The 24,194-nt window shown below is 31.9% G+C and overlaps 2 protein-coding genes across 4 annotated transcripts in view; one reads left to right on the plus strand and one right to left on the minus strand.

Annotated features, from left to right (window-relative positions):
- The window catches only part of LOC111062285 (X-ray repair cross-complementing protein 5-like), a 57,924-nt gene extending 53,008 nt beyond the window's left edge, over nucleotides 1–4,916 (plus strand). For 2 of the 3 annotated variants that reach the window (XM_039419826.1, XM_039419827.1), the window contains exon 15: nucleotides 4,414–4,916. In XM_039419826.1, the coding sequence (XP_039275760.1) occupies nucleotides 4,414–4,428 (15 nt within the window). In that variant the 3' untranslated portion in view covers nucleotides 4,429–4,916. The remainder of the gene's footprint in view (nucleotides 1–4,413) is intronic. The other variant, XM_039419828.1, reaches the window with a different exon arrangement.
- A 13,434-nt stretch (nucleotides 4,917–18,350) lies between these two features.
- LOC111049276 (complexin) lies at nucleotides 18,351–23,167 on the minus strand (the record flags this gene model as incomplete). The annotated part of the gene is made up of 2 exons (XM_039419797.1): nucleotides 18,351–22,405; nucleotides 23,008–23,167. Coding segments are annotated over 2 exons (234 nt in total), but the record flags the coding sequence as incomplete, so codon positions are not given.
- Between the last annotated feature and the right edge of the window lie 1,027 nt (nucleotides 23,168–24,194).

Below are 24,194 nucleotides of genomic sequence, written 5' to 3' on the forward strand. Positions count from 1 at the left end.
AATAAGCAGACAGCAGTGTTGTGATAAACAAGCGCCATGTTGTGACGTCATCTGACTGGAGGTTTGGAAGAACTGTTCACAGTGATTCTCTCTCCGTTGCCAATACATTAGTTGAATAGAAGCATACCACGCAAAAAGTGGTATGAGCAGCAGTGTGACTTATGTGTGTGCCTCATCAGAGCCATAGCTAACAGGGGTCTAGCAAACGACTCTGCAACGAACATCTATTTATGGGCGAGTTGTTAACTAATGGCTCTGTTAACTATGGGTGACTTTATGTAGCGACTCTGCAACCGGGCATAAGACTAGGCACACACCAGTTGGTCAAGACAAGTCAAGACATGATCAGTCACAATACTTCATATAGTGGCTTAAGCCGTCTCCACACCGAACAAATGTTCGACATACATGTTCGGCAAACATGCTTGTTGAGGAGCTCAGGGACAAACATTTTAAAAAGTTTGGACAATCATTTTTTGTCAAACAAAAAAAATCTGGTGTGGCGCACTCACACAACTTTCCTTGTTATGAAAATTGATCACCTGACGCTAGTTTTCACGCGCATCTCAAGTCTACTATTCAAAGATCTGAGCCAGCTGGTGACAGGACAATAACGCCGGAGACATACGAGGTCTGCTATATCTTCATAGTGAACTAGTAGTTCTGTGAACAGTAGACCTCACGCAGTATTCTCATCTACAAGTACCTGATAGAAACTATAGACCTTATGGAAATACAGCAAAAGACTGGCTTCTCCACACATCTGTGTAATCACTAGTCAGCTGATTTTTACTTTCCTTGCCCTATTACCATAGGTAAGGAAAGTATTGCTTTCCGAAAAAAATTAAGGTACCCCAATTTGTAAATTTCTATACGTTTCGAGGTCCCCTGAGTCCAAAAAAGTGGTTTTTGGGTATTGATTTTCTCGAAAATGGTTCCAACGATTTTGATCAAATTTATACCTAGAATAGTCATTGTTAAGCTTCATCAACTGCCACAAGTCCTATATCTGTAGAAATTTCAGGAGCTCAGCCCCATCTAGGTAAAGTTTGATTTTAGATTTCCAATTATCAGGCTTCAGATACAATTTAAACAAACGAAGTTTGCTATCTCTTTATAGTGAATGATTTAATAGAATCAACTTGCCAACAGTTTGCAATTGAATAATCACATTTTCTCGAATTTCTAGCTTATTTTCAAATTTAGGTGAAAATGTTACTGAACATTACTTGTAGAGATTTTCATGCCCAATCTATTCCACTTGAATATGAACAATATGAATGTCAAAAATCTGATGTGGCGCACTCACACAACTTTCCTTGCCGTTATGAAAATTTATCACCTGACGCTAGTGTACACGCGCATCTCAAGTCTAGTATTCAAAGATTTGCCAGCTGGTGACAGGACAATAACGCTGGAGACACACGAGGTCTGCTATCTCTTCATAGTGAATGATTTAATAGAATCAACAGTTGCCAACAGTTTACATTATTGAATAAACACATTTTCTCGAATTTCCAGCTTATTTCCAATTTTAGGTGAAAATGTCACTGAACATTAATTGTAGAGATTTTTATGCTCAATCTTTTCCACTTGGATTTTTTTGTTTAAATTGTATCTGAAGCCTGATGATTAGGAATCTAAAATCAAACTTTGCATAGTAGGGGCGGAGCTCCTCAAATTTTTACAGATATGGGACTTGTCCCATAGAGCTTATCAATGACTATTTTAGGTATGAATTTGATCAAAATCGTTGGAGCCGTTTTCGAGAAAATCGCGAAAAACTCTGTTTTGACAACATTTTCGCCGCCATCTTGAATTGCATTTGATCGAAATTGTTCGTGTCGGATCCTTATAGTGTAAGGATCTTATGTTCCAAATTTCAAGTCATTCCGTTAATTGGGAGATGAGATATCGTGTACAAGAACCAAAACTTTTTTGGACTCAGGGGACCTTGAAACGTATAGAAATTCAGAAATTGGGGTACCTCAATTTTTTCGGAATGCAATACTTTCCTTATCTATGGTAATAGGTCAAATAAAGTAAATTATTACTGTTTCTCCAAACATTTACAGAGTTGACAGCTGTAAACATAGAACCTGTTCTCCTCACAATATTTTGTTTGGTGACGCGTCCACACTTGTTACGGGCAATAGTATATTTCGCACCTAGAGCAGAAAATGAAATTTTTCCAGCTCGAAATCGGTTTTCAAGTACGAGGCCATAGGCCGAGGACTAGAAAAGTTTGAGAGCCAGAAAAAAATTTTGCCCGTGGTGCGAACGATATTTTTCGCCACACTACAGGTATTGCTGACAAAATAAATAATGAATACAAAATAAAGAATACTCGTTATCGTACCTATCTCTTGATTTTAGTGGAAGAAGATTTGCAGTCAGGATTTCAGATTCTTTTATAATTTCACTTGGAATATCACGGGGGTCGTCATCTTCAAGCATTTTTGAAAATTCGGAATGCGCTAGTCAACAATAAATAATTGAATAAAAATGGTTGCGAAGCGAATGCTGAATTAGTTTCGATTGATTCGAAATTCGAACTGAAATGATGGCGACTTCAGATGAAGAAAGTTGACACTCGCCCGATCTAGCGGATGACTTATTAACTACGGACTTCCATGTTAGTGGCTGGAAAGAGTACTCTTTCCGGCCCAGGCCGGAAAGAAACCTGTTTCTTTTGTCAGACGAGAGTCGTCTGCAAACAAGGTCTTTCAGATCTACGTAGGGACTGGAAAACAGCTACTTTCTGTCCAGTGTGGCGAAAACATTGTTTGTCAAATTTAATAAAATTTGCCCAAACTTTTTCAACAAACATGTTTGTTGAACATTTGTTCAGTGTGAACACGGCTTCATGAAGAATGTCTAATTTCAATGACTAATCAGTGTGAGTTGCGTCATAAGCAACAATGTGAAGTATTGTGACTAAACGTGTCTGATCATGTCTTGTCTTGACTAACTGGTGTGCGCCTAGCCCAACGGTTGAACGAGCATGCACCTACACAGTCCACTTACATTGTCTTACATTCTTTCAAATTATATTCTCTTAAATCTATTTATATATCTATTTCGCTGTGATAACATAACAATGGTTGATCATTATTTTTGAAATATTTACTGAAAACTGAATCTTCAATAATTAATCTTATAGATGGGAAAACTATACAGAGTGAGTCATATGTATGGGAACCCTTCAAAAGTATGAAGACTGTTGTAGATATAATACTGTAACTTCCAGGATAAGTTATTGGTCAAATACTCTACCTTTTGACGTACAACTGAATTTCAACCACTCATAAGGGGTTGACTTAGGGGTTGTAACTCGAATATTTTAAATGTAAACACCCATTGTGTGGAACATCATTAACAAGGCCTTTTTAAAGCAAGAAAGATGGCATCAATAAAAGTGTTCTATGATACTTGTATCAAAAATGGCGGCTGATTGAAGTTTTAGTTTTTAAAGAAATGATGGGTTGTAACTCAAATATTTTAAATATCCCATTGTATGGCACATTATTTTAAAGACCTTTTTAAAACAAGAAAGATGGCATCAATAAAAGTGTTGTATGATACTTGTATCCAAAATGGCGGCTGATTGAAGATTTGTTTTTAAAGTGATAATTAGTGAAGTAATGTATCTTAAAACAACACTTTTTTGAATGAATAACGAAATTTATTCAAAAATAGTTATTTATTTAGTAATCTGTCTACTACTATTTACATTTCATTTTACTATAGAGAAACAATAGCATAAGTACGGTAGATATTCCATGGTATAGGGCATTTATATCGCAACTTTTACTGTTATCTCAAGCAGATTACTGTCGATTATTGTCGATTTTTACTGTTTTGACCGGGTAAGAGTGTATGAACTGCACAATATGAGAGACTACCAGCGTCATAAAGCTTCACAGGAAAGAACTATCAGCTTGAGATAACAGTAAAAGTTGCGACATAAACGCCATGGGATATCTACCGTACTTATGCTATTGTTTCTCTATGATACATTTATGATAGACTAGCACACTGTCAAACGAGAGAAAGAGGGCATTTCGAGCATATTTTAAAATGAAATGTAAATAGTAGTAAACATATTACTAGATAAATAACCAGTTTTTTCAATGTGTTTCGTTATTCATTCAAAAAAGTGTTGTGTAAAGTTCATTAATTTACTTACCAATCATTTCTTTAAAAACTAATACTTCATTTTCCATGTTTTCTGTATCATTCCTCTTGTTCTCTGTATCATTTTTCATGTTCTCTGTACCATTTTCCTTGCTTTCTGTATCATTTTCCATGTTTTCTGTATCATTTTCCATGTTTTCTGTATCATTTCTCATGTTTTCTGTATCATTTTCCATGTAAATCTGTGTACTAATGTATAACATTTATTTTTTTCAGCTCATGGAAATGTGAAAAGTTTATTCGTCCATATTACTCCTCAACAATAATACATTTATGTATATGAATAAAATTACTATAATTTATTCATCCATTGGTCTCCATGAGAGGTGAAATAAAGTTGAATATACTTTCGAAAAAATCCCAAGTGCCGGTTGCACAACAGCCGGTTAAATTTTAACCGTGATTAATTCCAAGAGAACCAATCAGAGTGGCCATCTTTTCAAAAACGCCTTCTCTGATTGGTTTTCCTGGAATTAATTACAGTTAAAATTTAAACGGATTTTGTGCAACCGGGCATAAACTTTGAATTCATTATAATCTAATTCATGTACCATAATAATTAACGCTCAGCCTATGTAATGTTTTCACAATGTGATATAACCTTATTATTTTCAGTTAAAGTTTAATCTCTGTATGTAGATATTGTATGTTTTGAAACTTGCATATTTTCCCATGTATTGTTTGTTTAATTACAAGAATAAACTATTTTTGCAACTAGTTGTTTGTATTCTTTTGTGAACGGTCCCCCTTTCTCTGCCATAAAAATATTTGATTTTTTTAATCCTCCAATTATTATTTTTCACATTCTCCTTAAAAATTGTTTCTGAGATGGGTGATAAGGACAAAAATAAAAACTTAACTAATTCAACAACAACTTGTTTTTATTCAGTACCAACAGGCTTCTAAAAATGGATCAAATTACATTCTAAAACAATAAAACATATTATTTCATTATAAAATGACAATATTAATATTGTATCTAGCAATGGAATAGCTCATTCAATTTTGTATCTCATTTTGAGAAGCATTATTCTATTTTATACTTAGTACGAAAAACAATGCGTGACTACCTTACTGAGATTATACAATTCTAACTTCAAAAAAATGAATAAAATATATGCAATAATTCACAACAATAAATCATAATAGCAGATTACAATATTTCTTTATTTCTTTGGATAAATGCGCTCTCTTGTTTAGTTATGATAAATTGTTAACTTCAAATAAAAGATGGGTTGCAATTTTTTCTAACAGATTACAAATATATTTAGTTCGTTATTTCCTTGAATAAATTTGTGTCCTCTTGTTTATTTGTAATACATTTTTGTATTGCCATGTACCTGTTACTTATTGATGATTTTCAGGCATAAAATAGAGTTTATAATGAGAGATCATGATAAATTATCCATGTCTGCCTATTTTTATCTGAATCTTCCAACTAAATTGTTGATTATTTCAGAGGAGAGAATTGATTATTTATAAACTTTTGACCGTTTAACGGTTTGTATGAGATGTATGAAAATCAAGTTTTGAAGTTGATACAGTTTTTATAAAATTAAAAATCAAGAAATTTCAAAGATAATACAAATTTTATGAGATTGAAAATCAAGTTTTGAAGTTGAAACAGTTTTTATAAGATTAAGAACCAAGTTTCAAAGTTAATACAATATTTTTATGAGATTGAGAACCAAGTTTTGAAGTTCTCTAATTGAATTTTCATTAAAGAATCCGAAAAACTTGAAAAACTGATAACAATATGTTATCAAGCTGCCATGAAAGCTCTTATATATATTATCATAGTTACCCAATTCATGATCCATCGCATTGATATTAACTATTATTATAAAATACTCGAATATTATACAATCATATCGATATTGTCTTTATAATATTGAAAGAAATATAGATTTTGTAATAGATATACTGCGTCAAACTTTAAAGAGCATCACTGTAATGATATTGAGTTACCGTATTATCTTGCTGAACGTCTTCAAATTCAAAATTCAAAATTCAACGTCTTCAAGAACTTTTTTAGATAAAAGCCATGTAGCAATATAATAGAATATAGTTCATCATCGTAATTATTGTAGGTATAAATTTGTTCCAAAGAGGAATAACTCAATAGTATTGTAAGTTAGTGATTGTAGATAAATCTGTGTTTGAGATTTCAAAACTTTGTGAATGAATTATCACATTTTTATTCAATCAATCAAAAATAATGTTTCCTTTGACATGATTGCACAATAGGCTACAATATAATTTGAAAAAGAAAACAATTTTTCAATCATGACCAGTAAATAACCACTGTATTTTTTCCTCGTTTTCCTTAAAATTATATAGTATAATTCTTATCTGTACAAAACTCTTTTCAATTCATGTCTGTTTTGTTCATTAGAGCTAACTTACTATAACTGTATTAAGTTTATTTCCTTTATTGTAATCTGGAAGCTGCAATGCTCAAGATTATATACTTTAGATCATATACTTTATACCAAGATCATATACTTTTGTAAGGTACCAACACTTATCACTCAATAAATGTGATTTAACTTTGAGTGGATATCTCTATAATGAGGTCCACGTTATAATGGCAGTGGAGAAAGATTTGAGAACAACGTTGCCGATCCTCTGTCTTGTCAATGCCTTCTATAGACGGTAGCTGATACAGGTTTATTGATGCAGTATCAACTGTTCATTCTAGTTTAAAATAATCAATTATATTTTATTAAGCAAGATATTAAAATATCATAATTAAGATGAAATATTTTGTTAATTAATTATTGTTAAAAGACGACGATTTGGCAACAGAGCAAAGCGATAGCGCTATCAGTTTTGTTGAATGATAGACAAGGATAGCAATACCATTGCTAATCAAACACTGCCATAAAAACGTGGACCACACTGTAGGGTAGAACATGAATCATTTATTTATTTATTTATTCGTTGATATAATTACAAATCATATGAATATGATCGGGATAGAACAACAGGCATAGCCCAAAACTATTCTGTTCCCAAATTTTGATAAATAATAAATGTCCGAAAAAATAGGTTATGTTCTTATACGTATCATGAGTTCATTTGCAACAAATGAAATAGAATTTACAGCATTTTACTTTGGATTTTCGTTTAATAATAATCATTAATTTATAGAATAATATTATTGTTTTAGCAAAACTTTTTATGTATGCTATCCTGAAGCAAGCGGTTCAGAAGTTTGTACCGTTGATAATATATATCATAGTAGGTAATTTGTATAATTAGATAAAACATAAAAAGATAATAACATAGTTATTGTTGATAATTTATTCAAATCGCTATAAGTGAGATACAATAATTATTTTGTTATATAACTTCAATAAAAATAATTATGAATTGAATAACACACAAGTCTTAACAAGTCTTTGTAAGGAAAACAACAACAGCTACATCCTAAAACAATGTCTCTCGTTTTTAAAATTTTTATCTTATTTTCAAAAATGTGTAGACTATACAATCTAAGTATACACTGTGCCCTTAAATCGGGGGCAATCTAGATCTCTATTAACCTTAACAATCCCTCCAATGACTAATGCTTTATATGTGAATGGGGCTCTACGTGTAAAACTTATGTATTCTATTGTATGTACACTATACATTAACAGATTATGTATTTATTGATTCGTCGTCGAATAAATTTCTCTCATCTTGGCATTGTGGAGACTATTAGATTAACTCTGTATCACCTTACCCCTTTGATTCATTATGTAATTTATGTATCCTTACATTATATCTGTAATGCCTTCTATATACGATTTGTACAGTTCGTTCGTGTGTTTCTTTTTAAAAATATTGTGTTCTTAATTTTTATTTAACATTATCGTACAATGTTATTGAAAATATTCCTAATTACATTAATAATTTTATTGTGAATTGTTTTGTGTGAGATAAGGCAGTTCCAAGCATATATTCTATAAAGGGTGTGGCGCAAGTACCAAGTTCGTTCAATAGAATGAATTTGCGTTTTGGAAAATTTGTTCGTTCAATAAATTAATTTGAACACTTGAATTTAAGTCTTGGAAAATTTGGTTGATCAGTTATAGTAGATTGGGAAATCTTGATAGAAAATCTGAGAAGTTAAGTTTAATATTTTTATCAAAATTAGGGAGAGAAACAGTTTTGAGTTTATCCTGTTGATTATCTCCCAATCATTATTTTTATATTGTGATTGTAGAATGTTATAAATAAATAAAATAAATATCGATAGCAGCCTAATTACACCAAGAGAAAAAACAATACATTATTGAAATTTGACAGCTTTCAAGTCAATAACGATATAAGAAATTGAAAGGTTGTAATAGATTTATCCGATCCATTGCAATGTGAACGGTGTTTATTATTTATTTATTTCAAAAGTCTTTTAAAAATCTTGAAAAATACCAATTTTTTGAAAAGCTGCAGCCCAGCTAAAGTACCAGGAATCCTAGAAAGTCTTTTAAAAATCTTGAAAAATACCCGTTTTTTGAAAAGCTGCATCCCAGCTAAAAAAAACCAGGAATCTTAGAATTCTATTAGACAATTTATTAGTAATTTTGTTGTCTTCAATTTTGAAGGGAAATCTTCTCCTCAAAAAACGTGAGGCTCTGCAGATAAAGTCCCAACATTTTGTAGGGAATTCAATTTTTTAGGGAATTTTTCTCCTCAAAAAACGTAAGGCTCTGCACATAAAGTCCCCAAATTTGTCAACTAAATGAGAATCTAAGCTAGATTCATCACACAAAACAATTCACATCGACTACTTTGAGAACATGCGTTTTTTAAAAACTATTTTATTGATTTATTTGAGCACAGGATAGAGATTTAGATTTGAAAGTTTTTGGGGGTTGAAGCAATTTTTAGAGGGTTTGTGTCTCAAAGTAGAGCTGGGAGAAATTTGTCAAGATGTGATTCCACAAGTGTTTCATAATATATATGAACAGGTGTAAGAGACAGTCGTATAGTCAATAGTAGCCACAATATAGATCTAGAAATGATTTATAAAAGAGAAAATAATCATTCCATTACACAGTATAGCATGAAAGCTTCTAATTTTGTTCTATTTTTAGCATGCCATCACAACACCAAGAAATTACAACATCAAATAGTGTAGAGGGAGAGAGGAAGTGTCAAGATAAATAAAATAAATGAAGTTTGAAAATAGAACATTGGGCAGATATATAACCAATAATAATAACGTTAGTAGTGTCAATATATCCACTATCCCAGTATATCAGAATTAAGAAGACAAAAATTATAAAAACTACAAAATTAATTAAAATAAAAACAAATTCTGTTGAACTCTTCTTGAATTAGGTGTCATTTACCTTCTATTTTATCTACTTTCCTAATTTTATCTAGGCATTATTCATAATTACTGTAGTAATTTCATAATAATAATATGCTAATAAAGTATTATTCATTCACTATATTATGAATAAACTCCTATGTAACGCAATGATATTTGTAATTTATATAGTAAGTTATAATGAATATGATTATCGTAATCAATTAATTTTAGTTATGTTTATTTTTAATATATATTCATAATATAGTATGGTCGAATTGATGATAATAATATTATGAAATGACGAAAATCTGGAACTCTAAGCAAGTTATGGATAATTATTCCCGCAAAAAGAAATATGAATAGATTTAAATGTAATACAAGTCTGGTTAGAGATTATTCTCATGGCATCATATTAGATGAAAAACAATTAGAATTAATTATCAAGTGTTTGTGTTTCAAGAAAGTAAAAAGTGGAAAATGAAAAAAAAAGAAAAACATTACTTTTAATATCAACAAGTGGGGAAAGAAAGTTGAAATTATGATGATATTGATAACTCTCTCTTAATGTTCTTCACCAACATTTTTCTTCTTCTTCTTCTTCTTCTTTTTCTTCACCTTATCCTTCTTCTCAAAGTACTCCTCCATCTTCATCCAAATCTTTCTCTCCAAAAATAAATTGCAAAAAAATTAAGACATCTCCAATGAGATGCGTGTTGATTAAAATAGTAATTTTATTGAAAAATAATCGAAAAATACTCTATGTGTGTCTCACAATAATATTTCATGTATTTAATTATTACAAATATAATCTAAATTACATAATTTATAATTGACTCGCCCATAAAGGGCATGTTATAATTGCATACATTAACCAACCACTTTCAACTGTGATATTATTTAATTCTTCAAATCGATTTTAATTGAAAATATTCATCTTTCATTCACGTCAGGTTATTTTATATCATGTCGATTATTTTTCTGCTCAACTGATGTTCAGAAGTGCCGGTTGCACAAAAGCCGGTTGAATTTTAACCGTGATTAATATTCTATGAGAAACAATCATAGAAGGCGTTTTTGGAAAGACGGCTTCTGTGATTGGTTCTCGTGGAATTAATCACGGTTGAAATTTAACCGGCTGTTGGGCAACCGGGCCTTAGCATGTCTCATCAATGTACTCCATACAACCAATGCTAATCTTTTGTAGTGAGCCTGACTTCAGTATGAGAGCTCCTGTATTTTATTCCATGCTTGAACATCTTTCCTGATTCCCAAATTATTCTTGATTTTTCAAAATACTTTCCTGATTTTCATGTATTTTCAAAAAACTTTTCTCGATTTCAAAGTATTCTTCTGATTTTAAAGTATTTTTAAATAGCTTTTCTTAACTTCAAAGTCCTTTTAAAGTACTTTCCCTGATTTTAAAGTATCAAAACTAGCCGACCACCTTCCATTCCTAACCAATCCTACAAAATTAGTGCTTACATCTGACATGGGAATCCAAGATCTGCCCCACCATTTTGAATTTGTGATGATAAAAAATATTTTTTGTGTAGTTGAAAAGTTGATATTGTGGTAATTATTCATATTGAATAAAAATACTAATAATTTGGACAAAGATTTGACAATTTATTAGTCTTTTTATTCAATACTAAAATATCTTTAGATTTTAAATTTGTAATGATATTAAAATATCTTTGCAAACCAATTAGATAAAATCCAAGTTGATAAGAATTTTATCCGAGTAGATGAAGTTTCAAAAATGCATACTGTGATGTTGAAAAAGTAAAATTTTAAGTATTGGTTTCATAAAAGCCGGTTAAACTTTAACCGTGATTAATTCCACGAGAACCAATCAGAGAAGGCCTTTTTGATAAGACGACTTCTCTGATTGGTTCTCGTGAAATTAATCACAGTTAAAATTTAACCGGCTTTTGTGTAACCCTACCATAGACTATGAAGTGGGAATCCTAATTAATGAGAACTGAAGATCTATTAAACTAGATTTATTCGCCTTTGTATTTGAATTTTGTAAACAATGCCAACCTGCTGTGTAGGATAATTTCCTAAAAAGCAACACTGCATCAAATAAATAAAATCTATTTTACTAAACTATGATGTAAAATTTGAATCTAGTGTGTTAACTGAGGATTTGATATAATAAACTATGGCGAAAGATTTAATTTAGTGCCGGTTTATAGATGGAAACTCAAGATTTATTACACTAAACTATGATGTTAAATTGAATCTAGTGTGTTAACTGAAGATTTGATATGAAAAATTATGAGAGAAGATCAATCTAACGCTGGTTTATAGATGGGAACTAAAGATTTATGGTACACTAAACTATGATGTAAAATTGTATCTATAGTGTTATAACTGAAGATTTGATATGAAAAACTATGAGGGAAGATTCAATCTAATGCTGGTTTATAGATGGAAACTGAAGATTTATTACACTAAACTATTAAGTAAAAAAATATGCCTATGAGTTTTGTTAAGTCTAGAAACAGAATCGCGAAAGCACAATCACTTTATCATAAATCTAGATAAAAAACAAGATAAATAATCAAGATAATTAGTGAAACTATCTTATAGAATTACTGCCCAGATGCATATAAGAACATGCTAAGAGAGGGAGAGAGAGAGAGTGAGAGGTCTAGAAGTGTAAAGTCATGCTGGATTATGTATTACCATATATATATTATTAGTGTATATATAATAATAACAACAACGGGAAGTTTAAAGGTTTCCATTAAATATAGAGGAATTGGTGTTAGTTGAGGTTATATTATCTCTTGAGTGAGGTTCACGTTGACTTATGAAGCCGTTAAACTGTCGGTGCCGGCTGAATTGTGACAGTCGTAAGGCCCATTGACAGCTTTCGTTGACAGTCAGCAGTCCTTATGGACCCATTAAATCGTCGGTCCCGGCTAGAGTATGACAGTCGTAAGGCTTTTAAGGCGACGTGGAACTTCTGTCAGGAACTCTCCACCAATAAAAGCCATACGAAAATTTATATTTTTATTATTACAAAATAGAATTATAGTACCTTAAAAAATTAATAAAATAATGGATATAAATACAGATAGATACAAATTATAATTTGTATTCTAGAGCTGGGTTTACACCAAAGTAATTAACAAAATGTTAATAACTTAATCCTTATAGATTGATCTATTAGATTGAACATAACTTGACAAACACATATGTTCATCATGTGTATGATAAGTTATGTTCAATCTAATAGAATCTATAAGAATTACCGTAAGCTATTAACATTTTGTTAATAACTTTGGTATAAACGAAGCTTTAACTATTATTTCATTAATTTCAAAGGGTACTATAATTTTATTTTATAAATAAAAGAAAGTAGCCCTGATTTCATATTTTTTTATTATATTCCATATGGATGACAGCTCAATCAATTCTCACAGTTCAAAGTGAACCTCCTCAAGAGATTGTGTTTTTTTTTAAGAGATAGATGAGTTTTCTTCAAGTGAAGCAATATACAAGACAAAAAAGGCAAGGCGTTAAATACATTAGTGTGGTTCACTCAAATTTTACCTCTAAAAATACGTAGATTTTATCAACCATGTGGAGAAATAATGCTGTCACATTATAGAGTTCTCTTCAAAACTGTCTCCACTCCCTAATTTATATCTACAAGCTACAGATAACAAGATTTGTAATTTGTGTGAATTTTCCTCACAAGGTAAGCTATTAATTCAAAACTATGTCATGTTTAAACTCTACTTGGGATGTCTATTATTTGTTATACTGCATCATTCAAACTCTACTGATAATAGACCTGTTTATAGAGGATATGTTTTGTTAAGCTGCGTGCAGACTTAAGCGCCACAAACACACGTATTTCACTTTTTATCAGCTGATTATATCTGTAGCTATTTGTACATGTATCAATGTGTAGCATCAGCTGAGTATATCTGTATTTGTACAGAAACAGTATAGTGAGGTCCACGTTATAATGGCAGTGGAGAAAGATGGGAGAACAACGTTGCCGATCCTCTGTCTTGTGAATGCCTTCTATAGATGGTAGCTGATAACTTACAGGTTTATTGATGTAATATTATCTGTTCATTCTCGTTTGAAATAATCAATTATATTCTATTAAGCAAGAAGTTATATTTTTCAATAGTTTCATAATGAATTTTCATAATTAAGTTGAAATAGTTTGTTAATTAATTATCAATTCTACATTGTTAAAAGACGATCAGGCATCAGAGCAAAGCGAGAAAGAGATAGTGCTATCCATTTTGTTGAATGATAGACATTTTTCAATAATGAATTCTCATAATATAAGATGAAATATTTGTTAATTGATTATTAACTCCACATTGTTAAAAGACGGTCTAGCAACAGAGCAAAGGGGAAAGAGAAAGCGCTATCAGCTTTGTTGAATGTTAGACAAGGATAGCAATACCTTTGCTAAACAAACACTGCCATTATAACGTCGACCTCACTATAGGCTACTGGGATATCGGTGATGATACTCTCATTTTACCCCTACTAACTTGGACCTCATTATAGGCTACTGGGATATCGGTGATGATACTCTCATTTTACCCCTACTAACGTGGACCTCATTATAGGCTAATGTACAAATATAATGAGTGTCGCATCAGCTGATGAAAATTGGAATATGTGTGTTAGTGTCGCTAAAGTCTGCACGCACCTATAGAGTTTCACATTTCAAATTCAAATTTTCCCGCGGTGATTCAAATTTGAATTCTGGCCTGCAGCTGGAGACATTAACAAACCGTATAATATTCAAGGCGATAAACTTATCAGCTAAACATCTAAACTTTCAAACTATAATAAACAAGATTTCAAATATTTAACAGTCACTATGTTATCGCTGAGAAACTCGCTACGTCTTGAGAAAACCGTCTAATTATTCCCATTATATAAAAAAATGCACTAACTATAAATATTTAATAGAATATTATTCTAGTAACAACATGAGTAATGCACTTAGAAATCCTTCAATCAGATCCACTGTGAAGTCTATACATATATTATATGATATAATATATTCTGTTCTCATCAGTTATTACAGAACACCATGTATTCAACATTAACTACACGCAACTTGCTCTTAGTAAGGCTACATCATTAAAAATCTATTATAGCGGTTTCGACCCATCTTCAATTTTCAATCATGTTGGACAATTTTCAAACCAATTTCTTCATTATTCTTATAGAAATGTAAGTAACAATTAGTGCCGATTGCCCAGAAGCCGGTCAAATTTTAATTGTGATTAAATATTCCACGAGAACCAATCAGAGACGTCGTCAGAGAAGGCCTTCTCTGATTGGTTCTCGTGGAATTAATCACGGTTAAAATTTGACCGGCTTTTGTGCAACCGACACTTGGACAGTGGAATTTTGATGACACTGTCGCTTCTTTATCATAAACTTCAGGCGGATTTTCAGTGTAGTTTCCAGTACAGAGAAAATATTCACAAATTAGGCACAAGCCTAGAGCACTCCTGGGCAGCACCCTCAGGAAAATATTGCTCTTATGGGACTATTTCTATTCATCCCAGAGTATGAATAGTCCTTTTGGAATCCACAATATAGGCTACTAGGATATCGGTGATGATACTCTCATTTTACCCCTACTAACTTGGACCTCATTATAGGCTACTAGGATATCGGTGATGATACTCTCATTTTACCCCTACTAACTTGGACCTCATTATAGGCTACTAGGATATCGGTGATGATACTCTCATTTTACCCCTACTAACTTGGACCTCATTATAGGCTACTGGGATATCGGTGATGATACTCTCATTTTACCCCTACTAACGTGGACCTCATTATAGGCTACTAGGATATCGGTGATGATACTCTCATTTTACCCCTACTAACTTGGACCTCATTATAGGCTACTAGGATATCGGTGATGATACTCTCATTTTACCCCTACTAACGTGGACCTCATTATAGGCTACTAGGATATCGGTGATGATACTCTCATTTTACCCCTACTAACTTGGACCTCATTATAGGCTACTAGGATATCGGTGATGATACTCTCATTTTACCCCTACTAACTTGGACCTCATTATAGGCTACTGGGATATCGGTGATGATACTCTCATTTTACCCCTACTAACTTGGACCTCATTATAGGCTACTGGGATATCGGTGATGATACTCTCATTTTACCCCTACTAACTTGGACCTCATTATAGGCTACTAGGATATCGGTGATGATACTCTCATTTTACCCCTACTAACTTGGACCTCATTATAGGCTACTAGGATATCGGTGATGATACTCTCATTTTACCCCTACTAACGTGGACCTCATTATAGGCTACTAGGATATCGGTGATGATACTCTCATTTTACCCCTACTAACTTGGACCTCATTATAGGCTACTGGGATATCGGTGATGATACTCTCATTTTACCCCTACTAACGTGGACCTCATTATAGGCTACTGGGATATCGGTGATGATACTCTCATTTTACCCCTACTAACTTGGACCTCATTATAGGCTACTAGGATATCGGTGATGATACTCTCATTTTACCCCTACTAACTTGGACCTCATTATAGGCTACTGGGATATCGGTGATGATACTCTCATTTTACCCCTACTAACTTGGACCTCATTATAGGCTACTGGGATATCGGTGATGATACTCTCATTTTACCCCTACTAACGTGGACCTCATTATAGGCTAATGTACAAATATAATGAGTGTCGCATCAGCTGATGAAAATTGGAATATGTGTGTTAGTGTCGCTAAAGTCTGCACGCACCTATAGAGTTTCACATTTCAAATTCAAATTTTCCCGCGGTGATTCAAATTTGAATTCTGGCCTGCAGCTGGAGACATTAACGAACCGTATAATATTCAAGGCGATAAACTTATCAGCTAAACATCTAAACTTTCAAACTATAATAAACAAGATTTCAAATATTTAACAGTCACTATGTTATCGCTGAGAAACTCGCTACGTCTTGAGAAAACCGTCTAATTATTCCCATTATATAAAAAAATGCACTAACTATAAATATTTAATAGAATATTATTCTAGTAACAACATGAGTAATGCACTTAGAAATCCTTCAATCAGATCCACTGTGAAGTCTATACATATATTATATGATATAATATATTCTGTTCTCATCAGTTATTACAGAACACCATGTATTCAACATTAACTACACGCAACTTGCTCTTAGTAAGGCTACATCATTAAAAATCTATTATAGCGGTTTCGACCCATCTTCAATTTTCAATCATGTTGGACAATTTTCAAACCAATTTCTTCATTATTCTTATAGAAATGTAAGTAACAATTAGTGCCGATTGCCCAGAAGCCGGTCAAATTTTAATTGTGGTTAAATATTCCACGAGAACCAATCAGAGACGTCGTCAGAGAAGGACTTATCTGATTGGTTCTCGTGGAATTAATCACGGTTAAAATTTGACCGGCTTTTGTGCAACCGACACTTGGACAGTGGAATTTTGATGACACTGTCGCTTCTTTTTCATAAACTTCAGGCGGATTTTCAGTGTAGTTTCCAGTACAGAGAAAATATTCACAAATTAGGCACAAGCCTAGAGCTCTCCTGGGCATCACCTCAGCAAAAATATTATTCCCATGAATGGGACTAATAGAATTAAAACCTATTAGAATTCACGGAATAGGCACAAGCCTAGAGCTCTTTTGGGAATCACCATCAGAAAAAATATTATTCTCAATGGAACTATTTTTCCTATCCATGAATAGTCCGATTAGAACTCATGAGAATTATATTTTTGTTGAGAGTGATGCCCACATGAGCTCTAGGCTTGTGCCTAATTTGTGAATATTTTCACTGTGCCGGATTCTTATAAGTGAGAATTCACCTCAGATTTTATTGAAATTGAGTAAAAATTGAATTTGAACAGCAAAGTGTGATAAATTTTGAAATTTCTTGAGAGAAAATATGAGTTTTGGTCACATACAAGTGTTTATAACTCATTCGAATTTATTCATATATCTTTATGAGAGCACAAGGATAACATCCCATGATTATGCTCTTTCAACACATTTAACACGAATTATCTCCAACATGAATTTTGAGACAATGGGTAAATTCATTGAACAATTCTAAGTGTTTTCAAAAAATTCGTTCAAGAGCTTGCTCTAACCTATTTTCTCCACAAAATTCAACAAATATTTCATACAACTTTTCAAGCTTTTTCAAATTTATCACCGATGAATTTCCCAGCTTTTCAAATTTTCTCTTCTTAGGGAGAACAGAGCTCACATTATTATCTATATTTGGGAGAGGAATAACACAAGGTTACCTCATTTTTTCTCTCCCTATCATTTTTTATAATTTACTTATTATTATGTAACATAGTTACTCATATTTTTAGTTAATTTTCTTCAAATACACCCATTTCAGTTTTTATATTTATGTTCAAATCCTTTTGAAGGAATATTTTATACACATAATATAATAGTAGCATAGAAAACTATTTCAAGTCAATAGTGTTATATTATGTACATTATAATAACATTGAGGTAAACAAGAGACCACGCCCCATATTATTAACCTGTGTATTATAGAAAGAAGGAGAGGATTATGGAGGTTTATAGCAAGGAAGAGAGATAGAGATAGAGTGAGAGTTAGAGAGATAGAGAGAGAGTGAGAGAGTGTGTGTGAGAGAAGTAGAAGTAGAAGAGGAGGAGGGAATGTGGCGATTGGTGGGTGAGAGAGAGATAGTGTGTGAGAGAGAGTGAATGAGAAAAAGAGATGGCTTCAATATGATAGTCAGTGAACCGATGTTGAAGGAATGGAGCTTTCAAGGTTATTTTTGGATTCAGGAGCGGTTAACAATTTTATTATTTAAACATTGTTAAATATAGAAAGTTGGTATCACAATTTTTTGACTTTTCACCTCACTTTTCTTCCATTATTGAGCTGGAGAAAATTTTATGAGGTCAACAATTACATATTTATTTATTTTATATAATATTATATATCATAAATACTATCAACAACACAGATAAAATATAAACGAAGAGTATCTATTATACGCAGGGAAAACTATTGTATAAATTGCTATAGCCTGCTCAACATTTATATAATATTTGCAAATAATACGTCGCCAAAACACACCGATCTGTACAGCGGTTCAAATCAGCTGCCTGTGGTTCGGATTTCACCTGAATTGAACGAAATAAATATGTCTGCAGATCGAAATTGCATTTATTCAAATGCTGATCAATAGAATTAATTGAAATTTATTATTAAAATTATAAAATTATTTGATGAGAAATTACATTCATTCAAATGCCAATCGATAAATGATTTATTATTGAATGGATTATTTACAGAATTTGGATTTTCGTTTGATAATAATCTATACTATAATGGAGGGAAAAACTGGCTCATTCACGTACGGGAAAGGAAAATTATGTTTGACGCATCATCACGTCTCAACTACTCAACTGATTAACTTGAAATTCTGTTTAATATAGAGTCTTTATTAACCGAGGTTGGTTACAGGCCTATTTTCAATTCTTCAAGATTTCATTACATCAAGTTTTCAGATTGTCTAGTTTCAAAATAGACTCTTGCGGAGCACGGGTTACCTGATAGTGTGTATATAATAAAGAAAAGAATTGGCTCATACACGTACATGATAGGGAAATTACGAATGACGCATTCTCACGTCTGAACTACTGGACTGATTAACTTGAAATTTTGTATATAGATTCTTTATTAACCGAGGTTGGTTACAGGCCTATTTCCAATTCTTCAAGATTTCATTACGTCAAGTTTCAAAATAGACCATTGAGGCGCACGGGTTTCCTGGTAGTCATCCATATTATATGCTTACAAGATGAACATAATAGGCCTATATCATGCTAAAAACTTGATACCGTAGAATTTAACAAACCATAGCCAACTTTAATCTCTATTAGATGATGATTGCTATGATTGTACCCAAAGATTTAGTACAATAATTATGTTTGAAACACAGACCAACATGGCAGCTGATTTGAATGTATTATCTACTTATTTACATAGTTTGTTGTGAATTAAATCTGAATTTAACTTCAAAAATTCTCAATATACATCAATGAATATTCAGATAATTTTGAAACAGTTTAAATTGAAAACATTGAGATTCGAACAAATTAACACAAATATTTTAAACGATTTTTGTTTTTTCCTGTGCTTAACAATGGATTAATCATAATAACTGCTTTATAAACACACCAATCGTTATGAGTACACTTACAGGAATATCCAGATTCTAATGTACAATATAGTGATCACAATTATTAATAAACATTTTTTACAATTTTGTACAAATTTTCGGCGTTACAACCACTCAAAATATGCTTCCTGAGCTGAGCCACGATGGGATTCGAAAAATTGAAATTTTCAAATTTTTAAGAATCGTCCATCTCATCTATTTACTACAACATCAACATTTTTAACAGGTTTGAAAGAAATAATAAATTATTTAGCATTACAATGTCATTTTCATATGATAAATTTTGAATAATTAAATTCACAATTAAATTATTCGAAAAATTAGAATCACAATAATTGCAAATTGTGGTTTACAAAAAAATCAATCAAATCTAAAACAAACGATAATTAATTATCTAGAATTGTTAAGCTGGGTTTACACCGGAGTTGCTCTAATAACAAACGTTTTAAAATTCTTGTTATTCACTGATGTTAATAACAAAAGTCATTAACATATGAGCTTATAACATTTTCTTCAATAACAAGGAATTTTCGGTTAAAAACACAAATTATTACCTTAACTTTTGTTAAGATAAATATTTTTGTCCATTCAGTTAAGTTAATAACTTTTTGTTAATAACTCGTGTTATCAACCCCGGTGTAAACGCAGCTTTAGTTGTCAAATCAAATAGATTTTGTTAGTTGACCTGATAACAGTATAACAGTTAAGTACCGGTATCCATAGATTTTAAAACTATGGAACTAAATTTTTAAACTATGAATTTTTATCATTAAAATTCATCCGTTCTCATTCTCCACAGAACTAGATCAATGCTTGATCCTCTAGAAATTGAAAGTATTAACTCTGTAATGATTTTAACTTTTCGATCTGTAGAATTACTTTGTACTTAATTTATAGTTAATTTTTGAACCATATAAATCTTGAAGGAAATATTCCATTTAGATCAATGTTATTGAAGCATTTCCAAGATGCTATGAATCTATTTTATTCAGAATGGATGACAATTAATTATAACTTAGAAAAAGTATTATAATTTTTCTTTAATAAGTGCGTTACAAAACATTCCACAGCACAATTTATGTAGCTTGAGAAATTTAAATTTTGAAGATATTTCACATTTTCCGTCTCATTTCAAGAGAATCACTCTTCCTTTACACAGATACCAAACTCAACCAATTGAGAAGTTTAAAAATGAGAAAATGAGGTTTTAAAAACAGTTACATATCAATGAAAAACATATAGAATTCGTTGTCTTTGAACTGTACATCTATAGTGAAAACCCTTATAAAAATTTTCCACATCTATATATTTAATTAACTTGGAAAGAATCTTCTATTGCTTTAGTTTTGCTCTTATTATCATCATCTACTTCATCAACTGTATAATATAATTTTTATCATAAGAAGTCTATTATGAAACAATAATGTATTTCAACAATGAATTTAATTAAAAGTATATTGTCTTGAAATTTCAAGAAGTTTAACACTGAAATTTCCATTCAAAAAAATGTTCAAGAATGCAGTCAACTTGTCTAGTCCCCTCAACCAGCAAAAAAAATTCAAAATTTTTTGTTTCAAAATATTGAGAGGCAGATATTTTGAGATCAGAAGCTTCATTAGTAATCTACTCCTTGAATAAATATATATTTTTTGTAAAAGTGTAGGTTGAATCTTTTTTATAATAATACGTTGAGGTAATATCCTCCGAGTTATATTCTCATGATATAAGTTGAAAAAATCTATCAAGTATACAGAGTGACCCAAAAGTCACTACACATCTTGAAGCTTACGTTACAACTAAAGCTGCGTTTACACCAAAGCTAATCACAAAATGTTTATTTTTCCGTCCTTATAGATTCTATTAGATTTAACAGAACTTAACAAACACATATGTTCATCATGTGTATGATAAGTTATGTTCAATCTAATATAATTTATAAGGACAGAGAAATAAATATTCTGGTCATAACTTTGGTGTAAACGCAGCTAAGTCATGTGGAACTTTTTTATCAGCACACTGATATTGTCTATAGTTTTGAATATTCCTTGAAAGAATTATCCTTAAAGTTGACTGCACCTTGTTTTTTTTCAACATCCCTTACTGAGGCTATCATTATCATCTCCCATGTAAACATGTAGTAGCTTACATATATTACATTGTAAGCAAATTAATTTTATGAGTATAGCCTTCCAATAATAACAATAATTTTGGCCTAACCTATATTGGTTAAATAATTTTTTTCTATTTACACAAGCTATCAAGCTTAGCCAGTCTCTTGTTTTAAACATCAATGTTGAACTATAATAACAGCTGTTTGGAAATCAGCCGTTCGAAAATCAGCTGTTCGAAAATCAGCTGATCAATTACAGCTGCTGCTGCGGTTTGTTATTGTTTTATTCTTCAAAAGTTGATGCGGATTTTAGAAGCAGTTTGTCTCTCTCCTGCAGCAGTGTGCTCTGTTCCGTTCCTTGCTCCGATTGGTCGTTACTAACAATTTTTATAATATTTTCTCTATGGTGAATTTTGTCTACAAGATGGCGGGCGATCAAAGTTGGGCCGGATTCACTGCAGTAAGCACTTGCTTTCAATCTGTGTTTTCAACTCGTTCACTTGTGTTTCTATTGTGTTCTTCAGTTCTGCAACACAGGAAAAGGACAACACTGTGTTACTCTTCTGCAAAAATCAACAAATGACTATAGTGAGGTACACGTTATAATGGCAGTGTTCGATTAGCAATGGCATTGCTATTCTTGACTATATCATTCAACAAAGCGTGAACACTCCCATGAGGAACAATGTTTTTTTATTCTCTGTAGCTATGTGTAAACACTCCTATAAGAAACAATGTTTAATATTCTCTGTAGCTGTGTGAACACTCCCATAAGAAACTATTATATTTATTCACTGTTACTGTGCGAGCACTCTCTCCCATAAGAAACAATGTTATTGATCTGTATTAACACTCCCATAAGTAACAATATACTATTTATTTTTAATAGTATTTATTTTCTGTAACTGTGTGAACCCTCCCATAAGTAACAATATAGTATTTATTTTCTGTATCTGTCTGAACACTCCCATAAGAAACATAATGTTTTTTTATTTTTATCTATGTGAACACTCCCATAAGAAACAATGGTATTCATTTTCTGTAGCTGTGTGAACACACCCATAAGAAGCAATGCCTTTTATTTTCTGTATCTGTGTGAATACTCCCATAAGAAACAATGATACTCACTGGTGAACTCATCCTGATCGGCTTCCTCGGCCTCTCGTGCCAGCTCTTCTGGGGTCTTCTTCTTCCGCATGAGAGGATTGTCAGGCTCCTCCGGTACTGGTTCTTGGATCTCCTCTTTTTTCACTATTTTGTACTGCAAACACCGAAAAATACACTTCAATTAACAATAATATTCAAATAAAATACTGCCAACTATCTCGATTCAACTGTTCTTTTAATTATGTGCCAGCCCGGGAATCGAACACGGTACATCCTAATTGCCGGCTTACCTCAACCAGTTACACCAAACTTCGAACATTTTGAAACTAGCATTCCCCCTTGAAGCTGTACTGGATAATTGGTCAATTTGTTTGTGAAAAGCTGTGGAGACTGATTTGGGCATAATTTCTTTAGTTTCCCTTCTTTTTGTAATAAGTAAATAAATATTCAATTCGAATAAATGAATAATAATGTACAAACATCCACGTAGAAACATTGGATGTAGTCTAATGCTTGCAGTCTCCCTATTTTTGGTAATAGATAAATAAATATTTTATCTAAATGAATAATATACAAACATTCGCGTACTATAATTTATCGGCAACACTCGAAACACACAACAACATTCACTCAGTTGATAATTTCTATAATTTCGATCGACATGTACAAGAATAGATTTTGACAATCGTTCAGTTGTAAATAATATGGATAGATACAAACATCCATGAACATAACATATCATAGAAACATAATATATAAACATTTTCATAAAAACTAACATAACAGAAATTAATATATTTTCACGATTACAGAATATATTTTTTCTAGACTCCAGTATCCTTCGCCACAAAAGCATACTATAATATGTTGTATTGTAATGACCAGAATACTGTATTGTATTTTCTAGCTTCTATAGATCTACAGTAAAGAATATAATTTCATCGCAATACAGTAAACAATATTGGGGGTTACAGTCAACAGTACAGTCAATAGGAAACAAGGTAATAGGAAAAATACAGTCCATAATATAATGGAGATAGGTACTTTACTTCAGTTCTTCATCACGTCAAGTTTTGAGTTTGTCAAGTTTTAAAATAGACCCTCGCGGAGCATGGGTTACCTTCTAGAGTGCTTTAATAAAGGAAAGAACTGGATTATACACGTACGGGATAGGAAAATTATGTTTGACGCATCATCACGTCTCAACT

Source organism: Nilaparvata lugens, chromosome 1 (genome assembly GCF_014356525.2).
Source record: "Nilaparvata lugens isolate BPH chromosome 1, ASM1435652v1, whole genome shotgun sequence".
Taxonomy (NCBI): domain Eukaryota; kingdom Metazoa; phylum Arthropoda; class Insecta; order Hemiptera; family Delphacidae; genus Nilaparvata; species Nilaparvata lugens.